An 18,254-nucleotide genomic window follows, 5' to 3' on the forward strand; every position below is an offset into this window, starting at 1 on the left:
AATTACCCTGATATCCTATAAGCAGAGGGCAAAATAGAAATGGAGAGAATCCACAGATTCCCCCACCCCGAGAAAGAGATCCCAAAAAACCAACCCCTAGGAATATTATAGACAAGTTCCAGAACTCCCAAGTAAAAGAGAAAATATTACAAGCAGCCAGAAGGACACAATTCAAATACCATGGAGCTGCACAGTCAGGATCACACAGGACTTAGCAGCAACTACATTGGAAGCTCGTAGGGCTTGGAATATAACATACTGTAAGGCAAAAAGAGCTTAGAATGCAACCAAGAATCAACTACCCAGCAAAACTGAAAGTCCTCTTCCAGGGAAAAAGATGGACTTTTAATGAACCAGGGGAATTTATTCCTGTTGGAATGGCCAGAACTGAACAGAAGGTTTGATCTTCAAATACAAGACTCAGGTGAAGCATGGAGATTGGAGGAGAAGGGGAAAATATGAGGGACTTAATGATGATGAACTGCATGTATTCCTGTATAGAAAAATGACACTGATAATACTCATATGAACCTTCTCAATTAACAGAGCAGGTAGAAGGAGCTTTTATAGATGAAGCACAGGAGAAAGCTGAATTTGAAGATAAAATATGGTGTAAAAATGGAGTCAATAGGAAAAAAGGGAAATGTAATGGGAGAAAGAAAAAGGAGAGGGGAGAATAGGCCAAGATATTTCATATAATAAGATTTTTCTTTATTACAATGAGCTATTGCAATGATATGGAAGGGGGAAGGCAAGGGGGAATGAGAGAATCTTCGCTCTCATCAGAGGTGGCTAGGAGAGGAAACTCAATGGCGTATAGACATCTGGAGTAAGAAGGAGATGGGGGACGGGGGGAGGGGTGGGGATGTGAATGAAGGAGGAGAGGATGGACCATGGGAGGAGAGTGGTCAGACATAACACGTTTTATTTTTTACTTCTTGCAAGGGTCTGGGATTGGATGCCCTGTCCGGGACCATAGGGCCAGGTGGATGCTGGGCCTAAGGGGTGGTATGGGGGTGCAAGGCCTCTTGGCCCCAGGGCCAGAGATCTGTCTGCTGCGCCACTCAGCTACCCTACAGCAGAGTCAGTGAAAGGAGAGAGAAAATATAGTACATGGTAGTTGGAGAAATATGAAAGGAGGGAGTTGCAATCAGCAATGGCAACAGTGGAAAGCAATGGTGGAAAAATACAGAAGTAACTTTTGTGATGGACTTATCATAAAGAATGTGATCCACCCATGACAGAGTTGATGGTGTTGGAACACAGACTGAAGTACATTTTTTATTATTATTTTGGGGGGGAGGATGCAGGGCAAATGGGGCTGGGTGGCCAACCTGAGGCCACAAAGCAGGGTGATCATTGCGTGTCTGAGGCCGGATTTGGACTCGGGTGCTCCTGGCTAAAGGGCCAGTGCTCTGTCTGCCACCCAGCCACCCCTACTATTATTACTATTTTATTTTATTTTAGGTCTTTTTTTTTTCTTTTTTTTTTTTTTGGTTTATGCAGGGCAATGGGGTTGGGGTGGCTTGCATGTCACACAGCTGGGTGATTGCTGGGTGTACGGGGCAGGATATGGGCTTGGGTGCTCCTGGTTCCAGGGCTGGTGCTCCATCCACTGTGCCACCTGGTCATACCTATGATTATTACTATTTTTTTATTTTAATTTTAATTTTTTCTCTCCCCTTTATCACTCAAGTGAGTCTATATTTTTGGGGGGAGGGGGTATTTTGTTTACTCTTAAACAAGAATATTCTATTAATGTATAAAAAAGCTTTGTACAAAATGAGAATAAATATTAAATAAATTTTAAAAAAGAAAAAAAAATTATGATCAGGATGCTTTCAGAAAAAAAAAAGACTTTTATGAACTGATACAAAATAAAGGAAGCAGAACCAGGAAAATATTTTATTTCACCCCAGCAATGTTGGAAAATGATCAACTATGAACAACTTAGCTACTCCAATCAATGCAATGATCTAAGGAAATTCCAAAGGATTCAAAATGCAAAATGCTAGAATCTGAAGAACTCGGAATGTAAACTGAAACATATTTTTCCACTTTATTTTTCTTATAACTATTTTTTTGCAAAATGGCTAATATGGAAATATGTTTTGCATGCCTTCATATGTATAATTGATAATAAATTGCTTTCCTTCTCAATGAGGAAAGAAGGGAGGGAGAAATTTGGAACTCAAAATTTTGAAAAATGAACATCAAATATATGTACTTATTTTTCATTCATTTTTTTCATCTCAACTGGCAATATTGGAAGAAATTATTGGGTAAATTATTTTTCTGCTAAGTTCTAGAGGACTGATAAAGTTTTGGTGTTCTTTCTAAGATTAGCAAGACAGAGAAGTCTTATTAACTCAAGGAGTCTCAAACCATGAGACAGATACAGGAAATATTTGAGAGTGTGCTATATCCTAGATGGCAAAATTCCTAGTTGTGCTTCTATTAATAAAATATAGGGTCCTCATAAGTACTCACACTAAAATAGAGTCTGAATTATAGTGAGGAAATCTGAGTTCAAAGCATGTATCTGTCATGAACTGGCTTATAGTTCTTCAGCCTCTCTTAAGTTATTTTTCACATGTATTGTTAGGATAAGAATACTTATACTACCTAGTTCACAGAGCTGCTGTTGGAGAAGCATTCAGTATGCCCTAAAATGCTATATAGAAATTTGACTTTTTAGTTTGATCAGTTATTATAAAGAGGGGTATGACATAGCAAAGAGATTTATGACCCAGACACTGGGGCTAACAAAAGAAGTACCCATAGCTCTCTCGTAGTGACCATGTAGTGAGCTAGACTTTCTATCCCAAAGAGCCCTCCAGACATCATTTAACTTTTTTGTCTTTTAACTTGAGAAGATCATGCATTTCAGGAAAGATCAGTTTTCTTTTCTCTTCTTGATGATCTCTGAGTGTAGAGACTCATATTTCCTTCTTGATGGTCAAGGAATTCTTTCTTATGTCCACCTGAAATTTTGCTTGCTTTAGCTTTAGCCCATTTCTTCTTTGGTTTTTTTTTTGGGGGGGGGGGGAGATGAAGAATAACTTATTGCAACCTCCTTGCACATTCAGTCTATTATCTACTAAAATTCTCATGCTGGAAGTGATCTTTCTCCCTTAATCTCAGAAAATTTGTTATTCTTCTCACATGTGATGATTAGAGGAGTGTTTGTGTGTGTGTGTGTGTCCCAGCTCTTCCACTATTCTATAATGAGGGAAGAGACCATGTCTTGCTTTCTTTGTATCTTCCCAATGGCCTATGTCAGTGCACATTTAGTCTTTTCAAAGAATGAATAAATAAACATAAAAAGGAACTTCTAGGAAGGCTTTTTCCCCCCTAGAATTCATGCCTCTCTCTCCTCAAACTTTTCATAAAAGCTAAACTCCCTTGAGCCAAGCACAGATGAATATGTGAATACACACAGAGCCTGCTCTCACATTTGGTACTTCTTTAGATCCTATATGTATAGGATGTCTGTAACATATATGTATATATGTCTATAACTATTCACATGCATAGTTATAGAAGCACACACTTGTCAGTTGTTTACCCAGACAAATATGTAGACCTAGGAAGGTGCATACACATACACATACACATACCCAGCATGCCTGCAAGGAACACAGCTTACAGAAAAGGCAGAATACAAACGTTTACAGTCTGATATAATGTGAATTCATAGGTATCCAATCACATATACTTGACCATATTTACTTACATATACAAATTTCATATTTTGTCAGGAAAGAATCTAAGCACATACTTAGGGCAAACATACTCATAGTTTATGCATTCTCATCTCTCTTTGTCTCTGTCTCCTATATCTCTGTCTGTCTGTCTGTCTCTCTTCTTCCTCTCTCTCTCTCTCTCTCTCTCTCTCTCTCTCTCGCTCTCGCTCTCTCTCTTTCTATCCCTCCTCTTTCTATCGCCTTCTCTTCTACTCTCTCCTCTTCATCATACATATTTAAAAGCATAGCCCATAGCACGCACATACAATCATAGGAATAAACACTCAGAATGGAGTCTTATGTAGACACTCTCATTCCTCACCCTGAAGCCTCTTGATAAATGACTTGAACATGTATTTCTTCTTTGTTCACTATCCCATTCATCCTGTATATATCATTTATTCAGAGACTTCAGTCTGTAGCAGGTGAAAGTTCAAAGTAAGCAGAGTTTGTAGCAGAGTACATCTATGATGGCTAGGAGGGAGATGGCTAAGATACTATGATCCCATCAAGATTTCTGGTGGTCTACCTCCTTAAGGGTGGCACTTCCCTTTCTGTTGCAATTAGTCCTTAATAGTTTATGATTCTTAATGAAGACGATCCTTCCACTCATCCTGAATTCTTCAGATCTTTTAACCTCTGTATCTGTCCTCGGATAACAGTCTTCACTGTTTCATTGCGGAAAGTGAGGATGAAGGGATTGAGGACAGGAGTCAGAATGGAAGTAACTAAGACTACCATCTTATTAAGTTCCACAGAATGAGCCTTGCCAGGATGAACATAGACAAAGATTGTGCTGCTATAGCCAATGAAGACCAGAATAAGATGAGAACTACAGGTAGAGAAGGCCTTTTGGCGACCACTGGCAGAGGGAATACGCATTACAGTGGTCACAATATAGCCATAGGAGACAAGTGTCACCAGGAAGGAGCTAAGGACAAAGGCCAAAGACAACATAAAGTCCCAGAACTCTAGAAGTGATGTATCTGAGCAAGCTAGCTGTAGCAATGGGGCATTGTCACAGAAAAAGTGGTTAATGATGTTGCCATGGCAATATGAAAGTTGTACCCGGGAGAGAACAGTGGGCACCATGGCCAGGAAGGGTGCTGCCCAGGCAGCCCCTGCTAGATGGAAACATACTGCCCAGCTCATAAGGGTGCCATAACGTAATGGGTGACAAATGGCCACAAAGCGGTCCAGAGCCATGTCTGCCAGAATGAGGAAGGAAGTCGAACCAAAGGAAAAATAGAAGTAGAACTGAACCATGCAGGTAGTAAAAGAAATTGTCTTCATGGAGACAAGGAGATCTGAAAGCATCTTGGGCACTGCAGTCATGGTGACTAAAATCTCCAGTAAGGCAAAATTTCCCAGGAAGAAGTACATAGGGGTGTGTAGATGGGAATCAATTAGTACCATAGTAATGATAATGGCATTTCCCATGAAGGCCAAAAGATAAAGTACCAGGAAGGGTCCATAGAGCATCACTTGCAGCTCACCAAAGGTTGAGAAACCCAGCAGGATAAACTCAGATGGGTGACTTAGATTTGTCATATCTCAGGCCAGGGTCACCTAAATTGAAAGAAATAGAGAGGTGTTGGGAAGAGATTTGGAGAGAGGGGGTGGACGGAGGAAAACATACTGGCAGAGAAACTGTGAAAGATAAACAGAGATGGAGAGAAAGTAATAGTAAAAGAATAGAAAATAAAAGGAGAAAGAGAAAAAAAGATAGATACAAAATTAAAGACAGGAAAAGACAGGAAAAACAACAGAAGATATTCAGAGAAACAAAGAGAAATAAAAAAGCAGAAACAGAAAGAGAAAAGGGAGAGGGGGAAGTGAAAAGGAAAAGAAGAGGTGGAGAGTGAAAGAGAGGACAAGAGAATGAGAGAAAATGGAGAGGAGAGAATGATAGAGTATGAGAAACAAAAGCAATGACAGAAAAAAAACAGAGAAAATGGGAGAGAGAGGAGAGAGGGGGAGAGAAAGAGAGAGAGAGAGAGAGAGAGAGAGAGAGAGAGAGAGAGAGAGAGAGAGAGAGAGAGAACTTTTTAAAAAGGCCATGAAATAAAAAGAGAAAATGAAATTTAGGAGGAGAGATAGTAAGAGAATAAATGAGTCAGAATTGCCTCAAGAAGACACTGTGTCTGAATTAGGTTTAGGAATTGCTTATAATTATTTAAGAACTATATTTCAGTAACTAACTTCATCCATTCGTGTAAGCATCTGTAATGTGTTTCTGTGGTTATTGTAGAAATTCCTTCTTTTTTTAAACTTTTGATGTCAAAGCTACCTGGAACCATTAAACTGAGAGCAATTAGAATAGGAAATCAAAACACAAAATCTCTTTGGAATGAACCCACAAGTGCTTATTTTGAATAATTGAAGACTAAAAAGGACGATGGGTCCAGTTTGACTGTAGCAGGATACGATTCAGGCCAAGCCAGCTTGGTTGATGGTGGTATTATTCTTAAAAGAAATCCTGAATCAGAAATTCTCCAATAAATTAAAAAATAATTTATTTCTAAATGAACAAAAATCTTTTTCCTTTGTATTCTTTGCTCTCCTTTATTGGGAAAAAAGAAATGGAAAATCCTTGCATATGAAAAGTAAAATCCCTTCTTGGCTATTTTCAGAAAAATATGTCCTACTCTGCACGGTGAGTCCATCATTTTTACAGTGGGAGTTAGGGTTTGTGTGTGTGCATGTATGTGAAACCACCATATTGTCAATTCTTATATTTAGCTAACATAGTTTAAAGCTTTTATTTTTAAATAAATATTAATAAATGTTTTCATTTATTAAAAGTTTAGAGTTTTTATTTGTCTCATAATATCTATCAAAGGGTAATAAAATTTTGTGAAGTTCACAGTCCAAAATTTTGAGTAACTAAAATCCTAGAAATCTAGAACTAAAAGATATATTCACTTACTTCACAGCTAGAGAAAACTGTGACTTAGGAAGTTTATTGCACATAGAAAGTTTTAAAAAAAAGTATTTATTGAAATAAATTGTATTTTTAAAGTTATGAAAGATTGAATATCTTCCAGTTCAAATATATTATGGAATTAAATTTCTTGTGAGTTGAAACCTAAAAAAAATCTCAAACTGATGTTTAAAACATCTTTCTTTTTGTAACTTTGACATATTTAGGAGAGAATTGATACTAGAAAGAAGGCCTGATGTCTTCATTCAACATCCTTGATGCCTTTTTAAATAAAATAGAAGGGATAATCACACCAGGAAGGTTGTGTTTGGCTAATGAAAATTTACCACTAGAAATCAACAAGTTCTATCCACCTGCATGTTCACAGTTAGATATAATGGTAAGAGAAAAGGATATGAGGCCAGAATTTTTCATTTCTTATGCCAATTACCATTATTATTATCTAGAATTCCTTCTAGTTTTTCATTTCTATGATTTTTTTTTACCTTGCTGAGTCTTAGCTTTTTATGAAAATGGGTAAAAAATATCTATGTCACGGAATGTTTTGACCATCAATTGAACTACTGTACATTAAAATGCTTTGCAAATTATAAAGTACTGTACAAATATAAGGTTTTATTAGAGTTATCAACAGTTAATTAGAGGCTTAGTTTAATATAGTTACATATATAATATATACGTATATCATATATATGATGCCATTATAGTTAGTCTATAGAAATATAATATGTTGTATATAATATACATTATATATTATATCATATTGACATGGTATATAGAGCTCTAATCTTGGAGTCAAAAGAATGGGAGTTCAAATCCAGCCTCAGTCACTTTGACATTAACTAGCTGTGTGACCTTGGGCAAGTCATTTATACCTGATTGATTCCCATCCAGGTCCATCTCCAGTTGTTCTGATTCATGTCTAGCCATTGGACTCAGATGACTCAGGAGTAGAAAGTGAGGCTAGTGACAGCATAGCCCCACCTCACTCAAATCCAATTTACATGCTTGTCATAGAATCATCTCCCTGATTTTGTAGTTTTCTTTGAATATGAAGAATATTATTATAAAAGTTTTTAAAAGCTATAGTTTAATATTATTATATCAATGGAACTACTTTCCAAGACTAAGGATCAAAGAATAATTAGATTGAAAGTTAGAAGGAACTCCAGAGGCCATCTATTCTAAAGCCCTCATTTTACAGATGATGAAACTGAGGCACAGAGAGGTAAAGTATGACTTGTCCAAAATCACACAGGTAGTAAGTGTCAGAGGCAGGGTTAAGAAACAAACTAATGTTCCCATTTCTCTGAAAGGGAAGAAGTCTTAGAATTCTTAGAATAAAGACTCAGGGATTTACTGAAACATCATTGAACAATTTCACTTTCTCCAGTGAAATAGTTTTTAAAAGCCAGCTTCAAACCTGGATTTATTCTTCATTCCTATTTGAAATAACTATAGAAGAGAATCCTGGTTTGGGGTATTAAAGAATTCAGATACAGAGATGAAGATCTAAGATGAAAATCTATCTAAAAGCATCTGTCTGAGCTTTGTTTCCTATTACTTCCCACTCAAATTCTAAATTAAAACCCAGACTCCAAACTAAACTGCTTCATAGATGTTATTGGATCCTCTCCTGTCCCTTAGTTCAGAGACCCCTCAGTAGGCTTACCATTCACTTACCTCTGCTCTCTCCTGATTGGCATAACATTTTATTACTGAGATGTTAGGCTCATTGTTCTAAACCAGATTCTTCAATGGAATAAAGAGATGGGGAAGTGAAGTCTGGCTCAGTGGGATAGGCATGAGAAAGTAGAGTCAGAAACAGTTAGTTGAGAACCTGCTTCTCCACAACATTCAAACAACAAAAATAAAACACAATACAACTAAAACTGAAAATGGATCAAAATCTTCTTGTGGATTCTGCAAAAAAACAGTTGAATATTCTTCACACCAAACTCCAAATGTCAGAATCCATGAAGGAATAGGAAGGAATGTAGCACTATAGGAAGTCAGATGGGGATGGGTCCTATAGAGACAAACTAAGACTCTCTGAATTGTTCACTTCTTCTCTAACCCACTACTTTCTCTTCTCTTAGGATGCCTTGTCTGTATGTATTTCTCTTCTATTTCTGCCACCAGTATATTCCCCATAGGGATAGGAGGTAGCAACTCCCAAGGTGAGGAAAGTTCTATGGCCTCTTTCCTGTCTTAACTATAGGCTTAAATGACAAGAAAAGAAGGAGAGAAAGAATTAAAGAGATTTACTAGAATTGTATTGACTATATGGCCCCTTAGTTTAGAGTCACTTCAATGACTTACCATTCCTGTACCTCTAATCTCTTCTGATTGATGCACCACAGTTAGTGCTGACTAGAGGACAAATAGATCTCATAATTTCCTATAAACTGATGAAGAGAAATCCAGATTATTCTCTGAGTCAAAATCAGGGGGGAAATGGTCAGGAAATGCAATATGTTTGCACCCATGGTTCTGAGAGATGCATAATAATTGGAGGATAGAAAGTATCTCTCTAAAGTCTATGTGGCTATTCAGGTGTGATGCACATGCCTGCAAGACATAGCAAATTGATTCATTTCTCATTCTGAACAGTCAACTGGGAATACTTTCAGATACATGTTAGCATCAGGAACCCTAGACTATACTATTTTTAGGTTATGTGTGTATATGTGTGTATAAGAATTTTGATACTGCATCAATTAAAATTATATGACTAAGCAGACTCAGAAAGCTGAGAATTTTGACATTCAAGGCCTTTGAAGGGATATTCTTTCCCTCCCCAATCTGGTCCTGTTCTAGAGAAGAAATGGGAATATTGAACTCCAGAATTGTAGCTAAAGAGAACTCCCTGAATAGCTCTGGCCCATGGGATTAATTATTCTCAAGAAGTGAGAACAGCTATCACAGAAGAGAACCACCTTTCTTCCATCCTTCATAGTCAAACTTTTTTTTGAAAATGTCTACAACTGACATCATCCTCATCATCTGTTCTCTCCTTTGCAATCTACTGTTCCTCATCATTCTAATGTCAATGGACTTTCAAAGGTCATTTATGATTTCCTAACTGCCAAAAATCCATGGAGACACTTTATCTCTGTCTCTTTCCTTCTCTCCATAATTTATATCATGTTTTTTCTTCCAATGATCTCTGCTGTCATGCTCAAACTACTTTTTTTTAGGTTTTTGCAAGGCAAACAGGGTTTAAGTGGCTTGCCCAAGGCCACACAGCTAGGTAATTATTATTAAGTGTCTGGGATCGGATTTGAACCCAGGTACTCCTGACTTCAGGGCTGGTGCTTTATCCACTATGCCACCTAGCCGCCCCCTCAAACTACTTTTTACCTTGGCTTCATACATAACACTCTACCTTCTTCTATTCTTTTTCTTTGTCATTGGTCCTTTCCCTGATTTTCAGAAGAGCACTTCCAACCTTTTGTTATTAGCCTACTTTATTTCTCTCTTTACATTCTCTTCCTTGGGGAAAAAAATATTTCTTCAAATGATCTCAACTGCTCCTGCTCTATATAGGAGTAGTTCCTCCCAAAAGAGTTCAAATCTTTATCTCTATCCCTGCTACTCTTTTCATTCTTGAGACCTGTATCTTCAGATGCCTGTGTGATATTTCTATTTGCTTATTTCTCAGACACAAAAGTCCATAAACTGCTTCCTCCTTCTGACTGTTCTACTTTTGTCAATATATTCCCATTTATTCAGTCTCTTATATGTGAAATCTTATCTTTAACTTTCTGTACTCCCTTGCCTCTCATATATAAATTCTATTATCTCATTGCCTTATATCTGGAAGGAGCTTTAATTGGCCTCTTGATCATTCTTGGGAAGAATCTTGGTCCCAGAGAAGAGAAGAGAATGATGAAGCGCACTTCCCTGCTCTTAGCAAAAAGGTGAGGGACAATGAATGAAAAATGGTGCATACACCATTAGAAATGGTTACTAGCTTGGGTATTTTTTGGAGTGGAGAACAGTAGTTATAAAGGAAGGTTCAGTGTGTGGTGGAACATACTATCAAGATACGACTCATATAAAAATTAAAAGTCAATAAACATTTTAATAGTTTTAGGTAGAACTAAAATGGTGGAGAGGTAATGAAATATGTTTTGTCAAAAGGTGAAATTAAAAGTTGGACCACATTATTGCTCAAGTTCACTTCAATTATAAAGTGATCTCTACAATTAATCAATCAGTTGCTAAGTGCTATGCTATCTGAATGGAATGCATGTGAGAGGAAGGACTTCCTTCTCCTACTCTCCCTCCTTCTTTTTTATTATCTTTCAAAATAAATATTTATTAAAGCTGGTATGACTGTGAGCCACTGAATGGAACTGGGGTACACAGGATCTACCCCTTTCACTTGGAGGAACATCACTTATAGGGACTGAGGCAATTTATAGAGAATTCACATACAGCAAGTCCCCTTAAGGGTACCAGAGAAATCTGGGAGTGGGATGAAATGTGACCTCCTTGACCTTCTAGTTAGTGAAGGCCCCAGAAGTTAGTGCTACACCTGGAGAAGTGCCAATTATCTGGCAAGTCCCAAGACAACAGTCTTGGGTTATGCTTTCAAGTGAAAAATTGAAGGTCTTACACAGGCTCTAATAGTTCAAGAACTCTCCCTCAGGAGTTTAATATATAAAAATAATAACTCATATTCCATTGTCATTGTTGTTCAGCCATATCAGTTGTATCTGACTCTACCCCATTTGGGGTGTTCTTGGCAAAGAAACTGAAGTGATTTGCCATTTTCTTTTCCAGTTCATTTTATAGACGAGGACACTGAGTCAGAATTTGATCCTCTGGGTCTGCTTCAAAACACATTTGTCAGATGTGACTGATACCAGTACTCTCTGAGTTCAGATTTGATTTTGAGATGAAATGAGACTCAAGTTACTGAACAGTGAAGAATGGAACATACATTTTTAATTACATAATAATGCTCTTTTCTATCCAACCACAAAATGGGAAATCCCAAAACCTTCCTTCTTTATGGCACAATAAATAGAGTTCTGGCCCTGAAGCCAGGAAGTCTTGAGTTCAAATATGACTTCAGACATGTGTGACTCTGGGCAAGTAACTTAACCCTCTTTGCCTCATTTTCCTCATCTGTAAATTGAACTAGAGAAGGAAATGGCAAATCACTCCAGAAACTTTGCCAAGAAAACCCCAGATGAGGTCACAAAGAATCAAACAAGCCTGAAACAATTGAACAAAAACAAAAAGGAAAGAAAGTTATCCCCAGTACATAATTGACTTGAACTTCCTCACGTGGTTTTCTGATCATCTAAAGGTATAAGAAGTCCCAGTTACAGGCAGCCAAGGCCCCTTGGAAAAAGTGGTACAATGAATAGAAGAGGCACTCTATTCATTATATAACAGGCACTATGCTAAACACTTTTTAGAAATATTATTTCATTTGATCTTCACTATAACCTTGCAAAGTAAATGTTATTAACCTTATTTTACAGTTGAGGAAACTGAGGCAAACAAAGTTAGCTGACTTGCCTTTATATATATATATATACATACATACATACATACATATATATATATATATATATAAATATACACACACATATATATAGCTAGTAAGTGACTGAAGTCACATTTAAATTCAAATCTTCCTGACTCTAAGCAGACGTCTCTATTCATTTGTACCACCAAGCTCCTTGGATTTGGTGATTTTCTGAAGACAACTAAAATGATTGTGCTCTTCACCACATCCTACTCTGATGAACAAACTCATTTCCACATGGAGATGTGGGAAACTTCATTGAAAGAAACGAAGTACTACTGTATTTTTAATTCCATATTCTTGCTGAATTAGGGAAAGTATACTCCCTTTTGCTAACTAGGCAGCAAAGTAGCATAGGCCTTGAGTCAAGACCTCAGTTCAATTATAGCAGACATGGGCAAATCATTTAACTATTGACTGCCTTAGTTTCCAATTGTAAAATCTATATTAATAGCACTAAACTCACAGAGATGTTGTGAAAATCAGCATATATTGTTTAATCATATCTATATATGACCAATACATAAATTGAATGTTACAATATTAATTAGATATATAATATAAATAGGATAATCATATATGTAGGATAAATATATAAATGTTTATTCCTTTTTCCAAGTGACCTTGACTGCTTGTAGTTGGGACTTCTTATACATTTAGGCAATCAGAAAGCTTCTTGACGAAGATGAAGTCAATTAGGTACTGGATTAACTGTATTTCCTTTTTGTAGTTGTCATTCAATTGTCTCACTTTTGTCTGACTCTGTGATCTTATTTGGGACTTTCTTGGCAAAGTTATGGGAGTGATTTGCTGTTTCTTTCTCCAGCTCATTTTACAGGTGAGGAAACTGAGTCAAAGAGAGTTAAGTGACTTCCCCAGGGTCACATAGCTAGTAAGTGTCTGAGTTCAAATTTGAACTCAGGTCTTCCTGACTCCAGTACCAGAAATCTATCTACAATACCATTAAAATGAGGAAAAGAGGGTGGCTAGGTGGCACAGTGGATAGAGTGCCAGCCCTGGACTCAGGAGGACCTGACTTCAAATCCAGCCTCACACATTTAATAATTACCTAGTTGGGTGGCCTTGGGCAGGTCATTTAACCCCATTGCCTTGCAAAAAACCTTAAAAAAAGGATGAGAGAAAGTTTTGGGCCTCCCTATCTTGTAGATGGGTAGAAAAAGTATTGTCAGGAAAATGATCCTATTACACCATTGCCAATGGAGGTCAAGGGTATAAATAAAAATTTCCCATACTTTTATTTTGTTCCATAAAATCTGTAAGAGGGAAATTTAGGGGTTGCATTTTTCCTTCATAATTGATTCTCTCCTCAATTGTTAGAGTTTTCATCCTAGAATGTCTCCAGTTTGCTTTATTGCTATTATTGTTGTTGACACTCTATGGTGTCAGTTGACATCAAGAATATGGAAAAATTTCCTCCTGTTTCCTTATTATGTTATAGGAAAAATCAACATCTGTTAACCCTCCTTTACAAGAGTGTCACAAAAACCCAGAGAAGAGACTGTATCCAGTTAGAAAGGATCTTCATTAGTGACAAATGCTTCTGTGATGACAAGAAGGAAGAAGAGTGAGAAAACACTATTGATTCTGTAGGATTTGGTGAGAGTAGATTACAAAGGATTCAGAGAAAGAACAGGTCAATTGGTGAGGAAAACCAAAGACAACTAAAAAGTATTTAATTTTAGTTATATCAGTGTAATTATGTGGTGTAGTGGATAAAGCACTGACCCTGGAGTAAGGGAGACTTGAGTCCAAATCCAATCTTAGGCACTTACTAGCTGTATGAAACTTGGCAAGTCAATCTCAATTGCTCCAAAAAAAATCTATTTTCACTACATCAGCATATAGAGGGGGGAATCAAGACCTGACTGATAAATATTTTACCTTGACTTTCTAGACCAAAGAAAAATAGTGCAAATGACAGGCAGGAAATGACATTTAGAGTTTTAATACCCAAGATAAGTAAGTGAGAAAACATTTGACCACCCTCAATTAATTCAAATCACATGGCCCATATTGAACTATATTTTCTAGCACTGAAAGAACAGCATTTTGTGATTACTGAGCTACTGAGCTACTGAGCAGTGATATTTGAGACAGAAAGAATGAGTAAGTACCACAAGACTAGAGAATTGTAAATGTTCTGATATTTTTTAAGTGAGAGGGATATAATAAAGATTGAAATTTATAGCCATTTGATTTCTCAGAAAATTCAAGAATCAATCATCAAAAAATGGCTAATGAATGGAGAAAGAAGTGGATCACAAAGAAGCACAGGTTGTCCAACTCCTTTACAATCCAAGGACTGAGATCCAAAGTTGCTGCTAATGATTCAATTACTCCAAAAATTGCAGGCTTGCTGGGAATGACCTGGACTGGGTTCTACTCTCACCCCACTGAGACAGACTTTTCTCAATCCTGTGAGATCTTTTCCTGCTGACTTTCTAATTTGTCTTGGGCTAGGAAATTTTCACCCTATCCTTTCGTTGGTTCTACTGCTCCAGAATTCATTTTGAGGCATACATTTAAAGTTGTTTGAAGTAGAAGTTGGGAGAGCTCAGGGGATTCCCTGCCTTTGCTCTGCCATGTTGGCTCCAACTGACTCCAGGGGTTGAGGAGAGGTGGTTGGCAAGATGGTGGAGCTGGTGACCTGTCCTAGCCAACACAAGCTGCTCCTGCCTCTCTCCTATGGTGTCTTACTAGATGGCACTTGGTAATGACTGTCCCTTTCTTCACATGAGCTGCTTCCATGAATAACGGCTTTGAGGGCAGAACTGGTTTCTGAGGAAGGGGGAGAGGGTATGAGGGCTGCTTCTCCCAGAGATCCTGAGCTAATCTTCCTGGTTAGCAGTAGTTGTTAGTGATAAGGAAGGTGAGTCACAAAGTTAGGGAGACCTGGTTTCAAATTTGACTCATATTTAGCTATGTCCCCCTGATCATTTGTCCCCAGGCACCAGGTCCCCAGGTCCCAACAACTTCAGAGAAGCTGTTGCCGGTTTGCATTGGTAGAGAAAGTAGCCTTCCTTGGAATTCCAATGCAATGAAATCAAAAAATTCAGATTTTTAAAAAGTGGATTAGTAGTAAATCATGGGTTATAGGTGTGGTTAAGCTGTATTTTTTGCAAAGGATTTGATAAATTCTGATTCTTATGGAGGGAAAACAATGTTGTTACCAAAATATGACTGAATTATCTCTTTTTTTTCTGCTGCAGAATGAATAACAAAACCTGACTCAATTACATTAATTCTGCTTAGATTGAATATACAAAACTGTTATACCACTTTAGGTAGAACCCCAAAAATGTTGTACCCAATACACAGCTAGTAACCTTCCAGATAATCTTCCTTATAGGAAAGAGTGCATTCTATTTTTCTATTCAAATATTACAGATTGTGTATAAGGACATCAAAAGCTTTGGAAGCTAAATCTGTACTATAGAAAATTGAAGCTGTTACCAGCAAAATGTCCTTCTTAGTGTACTAATAAATTTCCTTTCCTTTCATAATGCCTATTGACTTTATTTGACTATCAGTCTTTTGGACCTACTAGGGGGAAGATTTTCTAAAGAATCTCAAAGTGTAGATACTAGGGACTGAGAAATTACCCAACATTGGGGAATAGTATCCACAAGATAGTGACCCTTAGGATAACCCTTCTCAACCCAATTTTTTCCCACATTCTATAATGATAAGATCAATAAGATCATTTCAAGATTTTTGTCAAAAGAATTCTCTCCAGAGAGTCAATGGCCCTCAGATGAGAAGACTTAGGGTTATGTTACAATTCTAAGAGTTTAGTTGTAGGTGTGGGATGGGATGAGATGTTACACTATCTCCTTATCCTTTGTAAACCCTCCTCTTCTACTATGCTTCTCTGGGTCCCAATTTTTTCTGGTACTATTTTAAATTATATTCCTTTTTTTGGCTTCATGAATATCTGAGAAATGCATTAATTATTTGGAATAACTCAGGACCAAGTACTTTATTAACCTGAAATCAGATCTGGTCATGCTTGCTTCTCTTGGGTATGTGGAGTGTAAACAATGGCTTCTCTTTGGTTTCTAAAGGTTCAGTACTCCCACCTACACTTCATTTGTGAAAGGGTGAGCTCAAAAATCCCTTTAGGCTTTGACTGGAAATATTTATAGCTGAAAGACCAAGAATGAGATCAAGCAGGTGAGAGAGAAAATTAACTTGCCTCTTAAACTTAGTTTTGTTTTTATCCCTTTCCCAGATCACTCACCTACTTGGGAAGGTAAAAAGAATTGAGTTGGAAAACTGGATAAACCTTAACCCCAGATTATTTGGAAATCATTAGATGTGTAGCCTTTATAAGAATATAGCTCAGGGGTAGTTAAACCATCAGTCTAAATAAAATCAGAGACATTCCAGAGAGACAGAATGAAGTTTTCAAGGAAAAGATCCAAAGCCTCTGGATTAGGAGGTATAGTTAAAAGGAAATACTAAGCCTGAGGGCATTTGTTAACTAGGAAAATCTTGCCTTGTGTCCTAAAGAGTTTGGATCCTGGGGCAAAGTAATGTTCTAGGAGAAAGGTCTTCTACTCCAATACCTCCCTAGAAAAGAATAATATAATTCTTAAAGGGGTTTTTATTTGTTTATTGTTATTTCCCCTAAGGTTGTCGCTGCTCTTATTGCAAAATGGGTGGCCACTTGACTAACAGCTATACAAAACCTTTGGTTTTCTGAATCAAAGGCAAAGGTGTGTAGGAGCCCACTTTAACAAGCTTGGGAGAGTCATAGTTAAATCATCAGTGTGAGTATTTACATCTGAGAAATAAGCAATCACTTCAAATTAGGACTTGATTTATTGTTTTACTTGATTTTTGGACTGAAGAAAGTGTGAAATAATGTGTGTATATTTTCCTCCACCTCTCCCCAGCCCAATGTCAAACATTTACCAGAAAACTTCTGTATTGTTCTATAAACATTGATTAAACTCAGCAGGAGTGCTGTAGGAAGCTCATGGAAGGAAATCAGCAGCAGATTGGAGACCTAATGACTCTAGGCTAATACATAATAATAGCTAGCATTCTGTAACATTTTAAGCTTTACAAATGTTTTCCACCCATTATTTTATTTGGGTCTCATGACACCCCTGACTGAAGTCCTCTTGCAGAGTTCATTCTCCTCAACTGGATGAGATGACCCTCAACCTAAGGATTGCACTGGAAGCTAGAAGCTGAAACTCCCCGCCCCTCCAGTGGAGTTGTTTTCTGTATAGCCATGCCAAATAAACTAGCTTCCAACACTCTAGAAACAGTCAAATGGCATTCTCAGAAGTGGCATCAGGAAGACTTAGTCACTCTCCAGCGGTGGGCCATATGTACACATGCATCCACTCTTCCCAATGATGACATGCATTTGTGGGAGTGCATACCCTGGTTTTACCATTGGATAGAGGGAGAGGTGTGGAGTCAGGAAGACCTGAGTTCAAATTTGACCTGAAATACTTACTAGCTGTATGACCTTGGACAAGTCATGTAACCTAGTTTGCCTCAATTTCCTTATCTATAAAATGAGATAATGAAGAAAATGGCAAACCAATCTAATATCTTTTCCAAGAAAACCCAAATGGGGTCCTGAAAAGTTGAACACCATTGAAATGACTGAACAAGAATAACAAAACAAAATGCCCTAGATTTAGAGGAGGTTGTAAACTAATTAAGACTTTGGACCCATAAACCAATGTTAGTGAAGAAGAATCTGATCTGGGGGAATCTGCCCTATCAGTTGAAGGTACTATGCCTGCATTTGGTTGTTTTTCTTTTCATGTCTAGATATTCACCAGGTACATGCTTTCTCTGGAATCTCCTTCAGTGCCTAAGACAGAGATCTTCACATACAGGGAGACAGTTCACTTCAACAAGCTGACATACCAGAGAGATGGCCTAGATGAGATCTGGCTCCCCATGACTGAGAGGGAGTCATGTGCTTCTCAGAGAACAAGCCCTGAAGTACCAATCACTGAAAATTGCT

The 18,254-nt window shown here is 37.5% G+C and overlaps 1 protein-coding gene across 1 annotated transcript; it reads right to left on the minus strand.

Moving 5' to 3' along the window:
• Nucleotides 1-4,355: 4,355 nt before the first annotated feature.
• On the minus strand, nt 4,356-5,297 carry LOC141494114 (olfactory receptor 6V1-like). The gene has a single exon (XM_074195260.1). The coding sequence runs from the start codon at nt 5,295-5,297 to the stop codon at nt 4,356-4,358; it is 942 nt and encodes a 313-aa protein (XP_074051361.1).
• Between the last annotated feature and the right edge of the window lie 12,957 nt (nt 5,298-18,254).

Source organism: Macrotis lagotis, chromosome 7 (genome assembly GCF_037893015.1).
Source record: "Macrotis lagotis isolate mMagLag1 chromosome 7, bilby.v1.9.chrom.fasta, whole genome shotgun sequence".
NCBI lineage: Eukaryota > Metazoa > Chordata > Mammalia > Peramelemorphia > Peramelidae > Macrotis > Macrotis lagotis.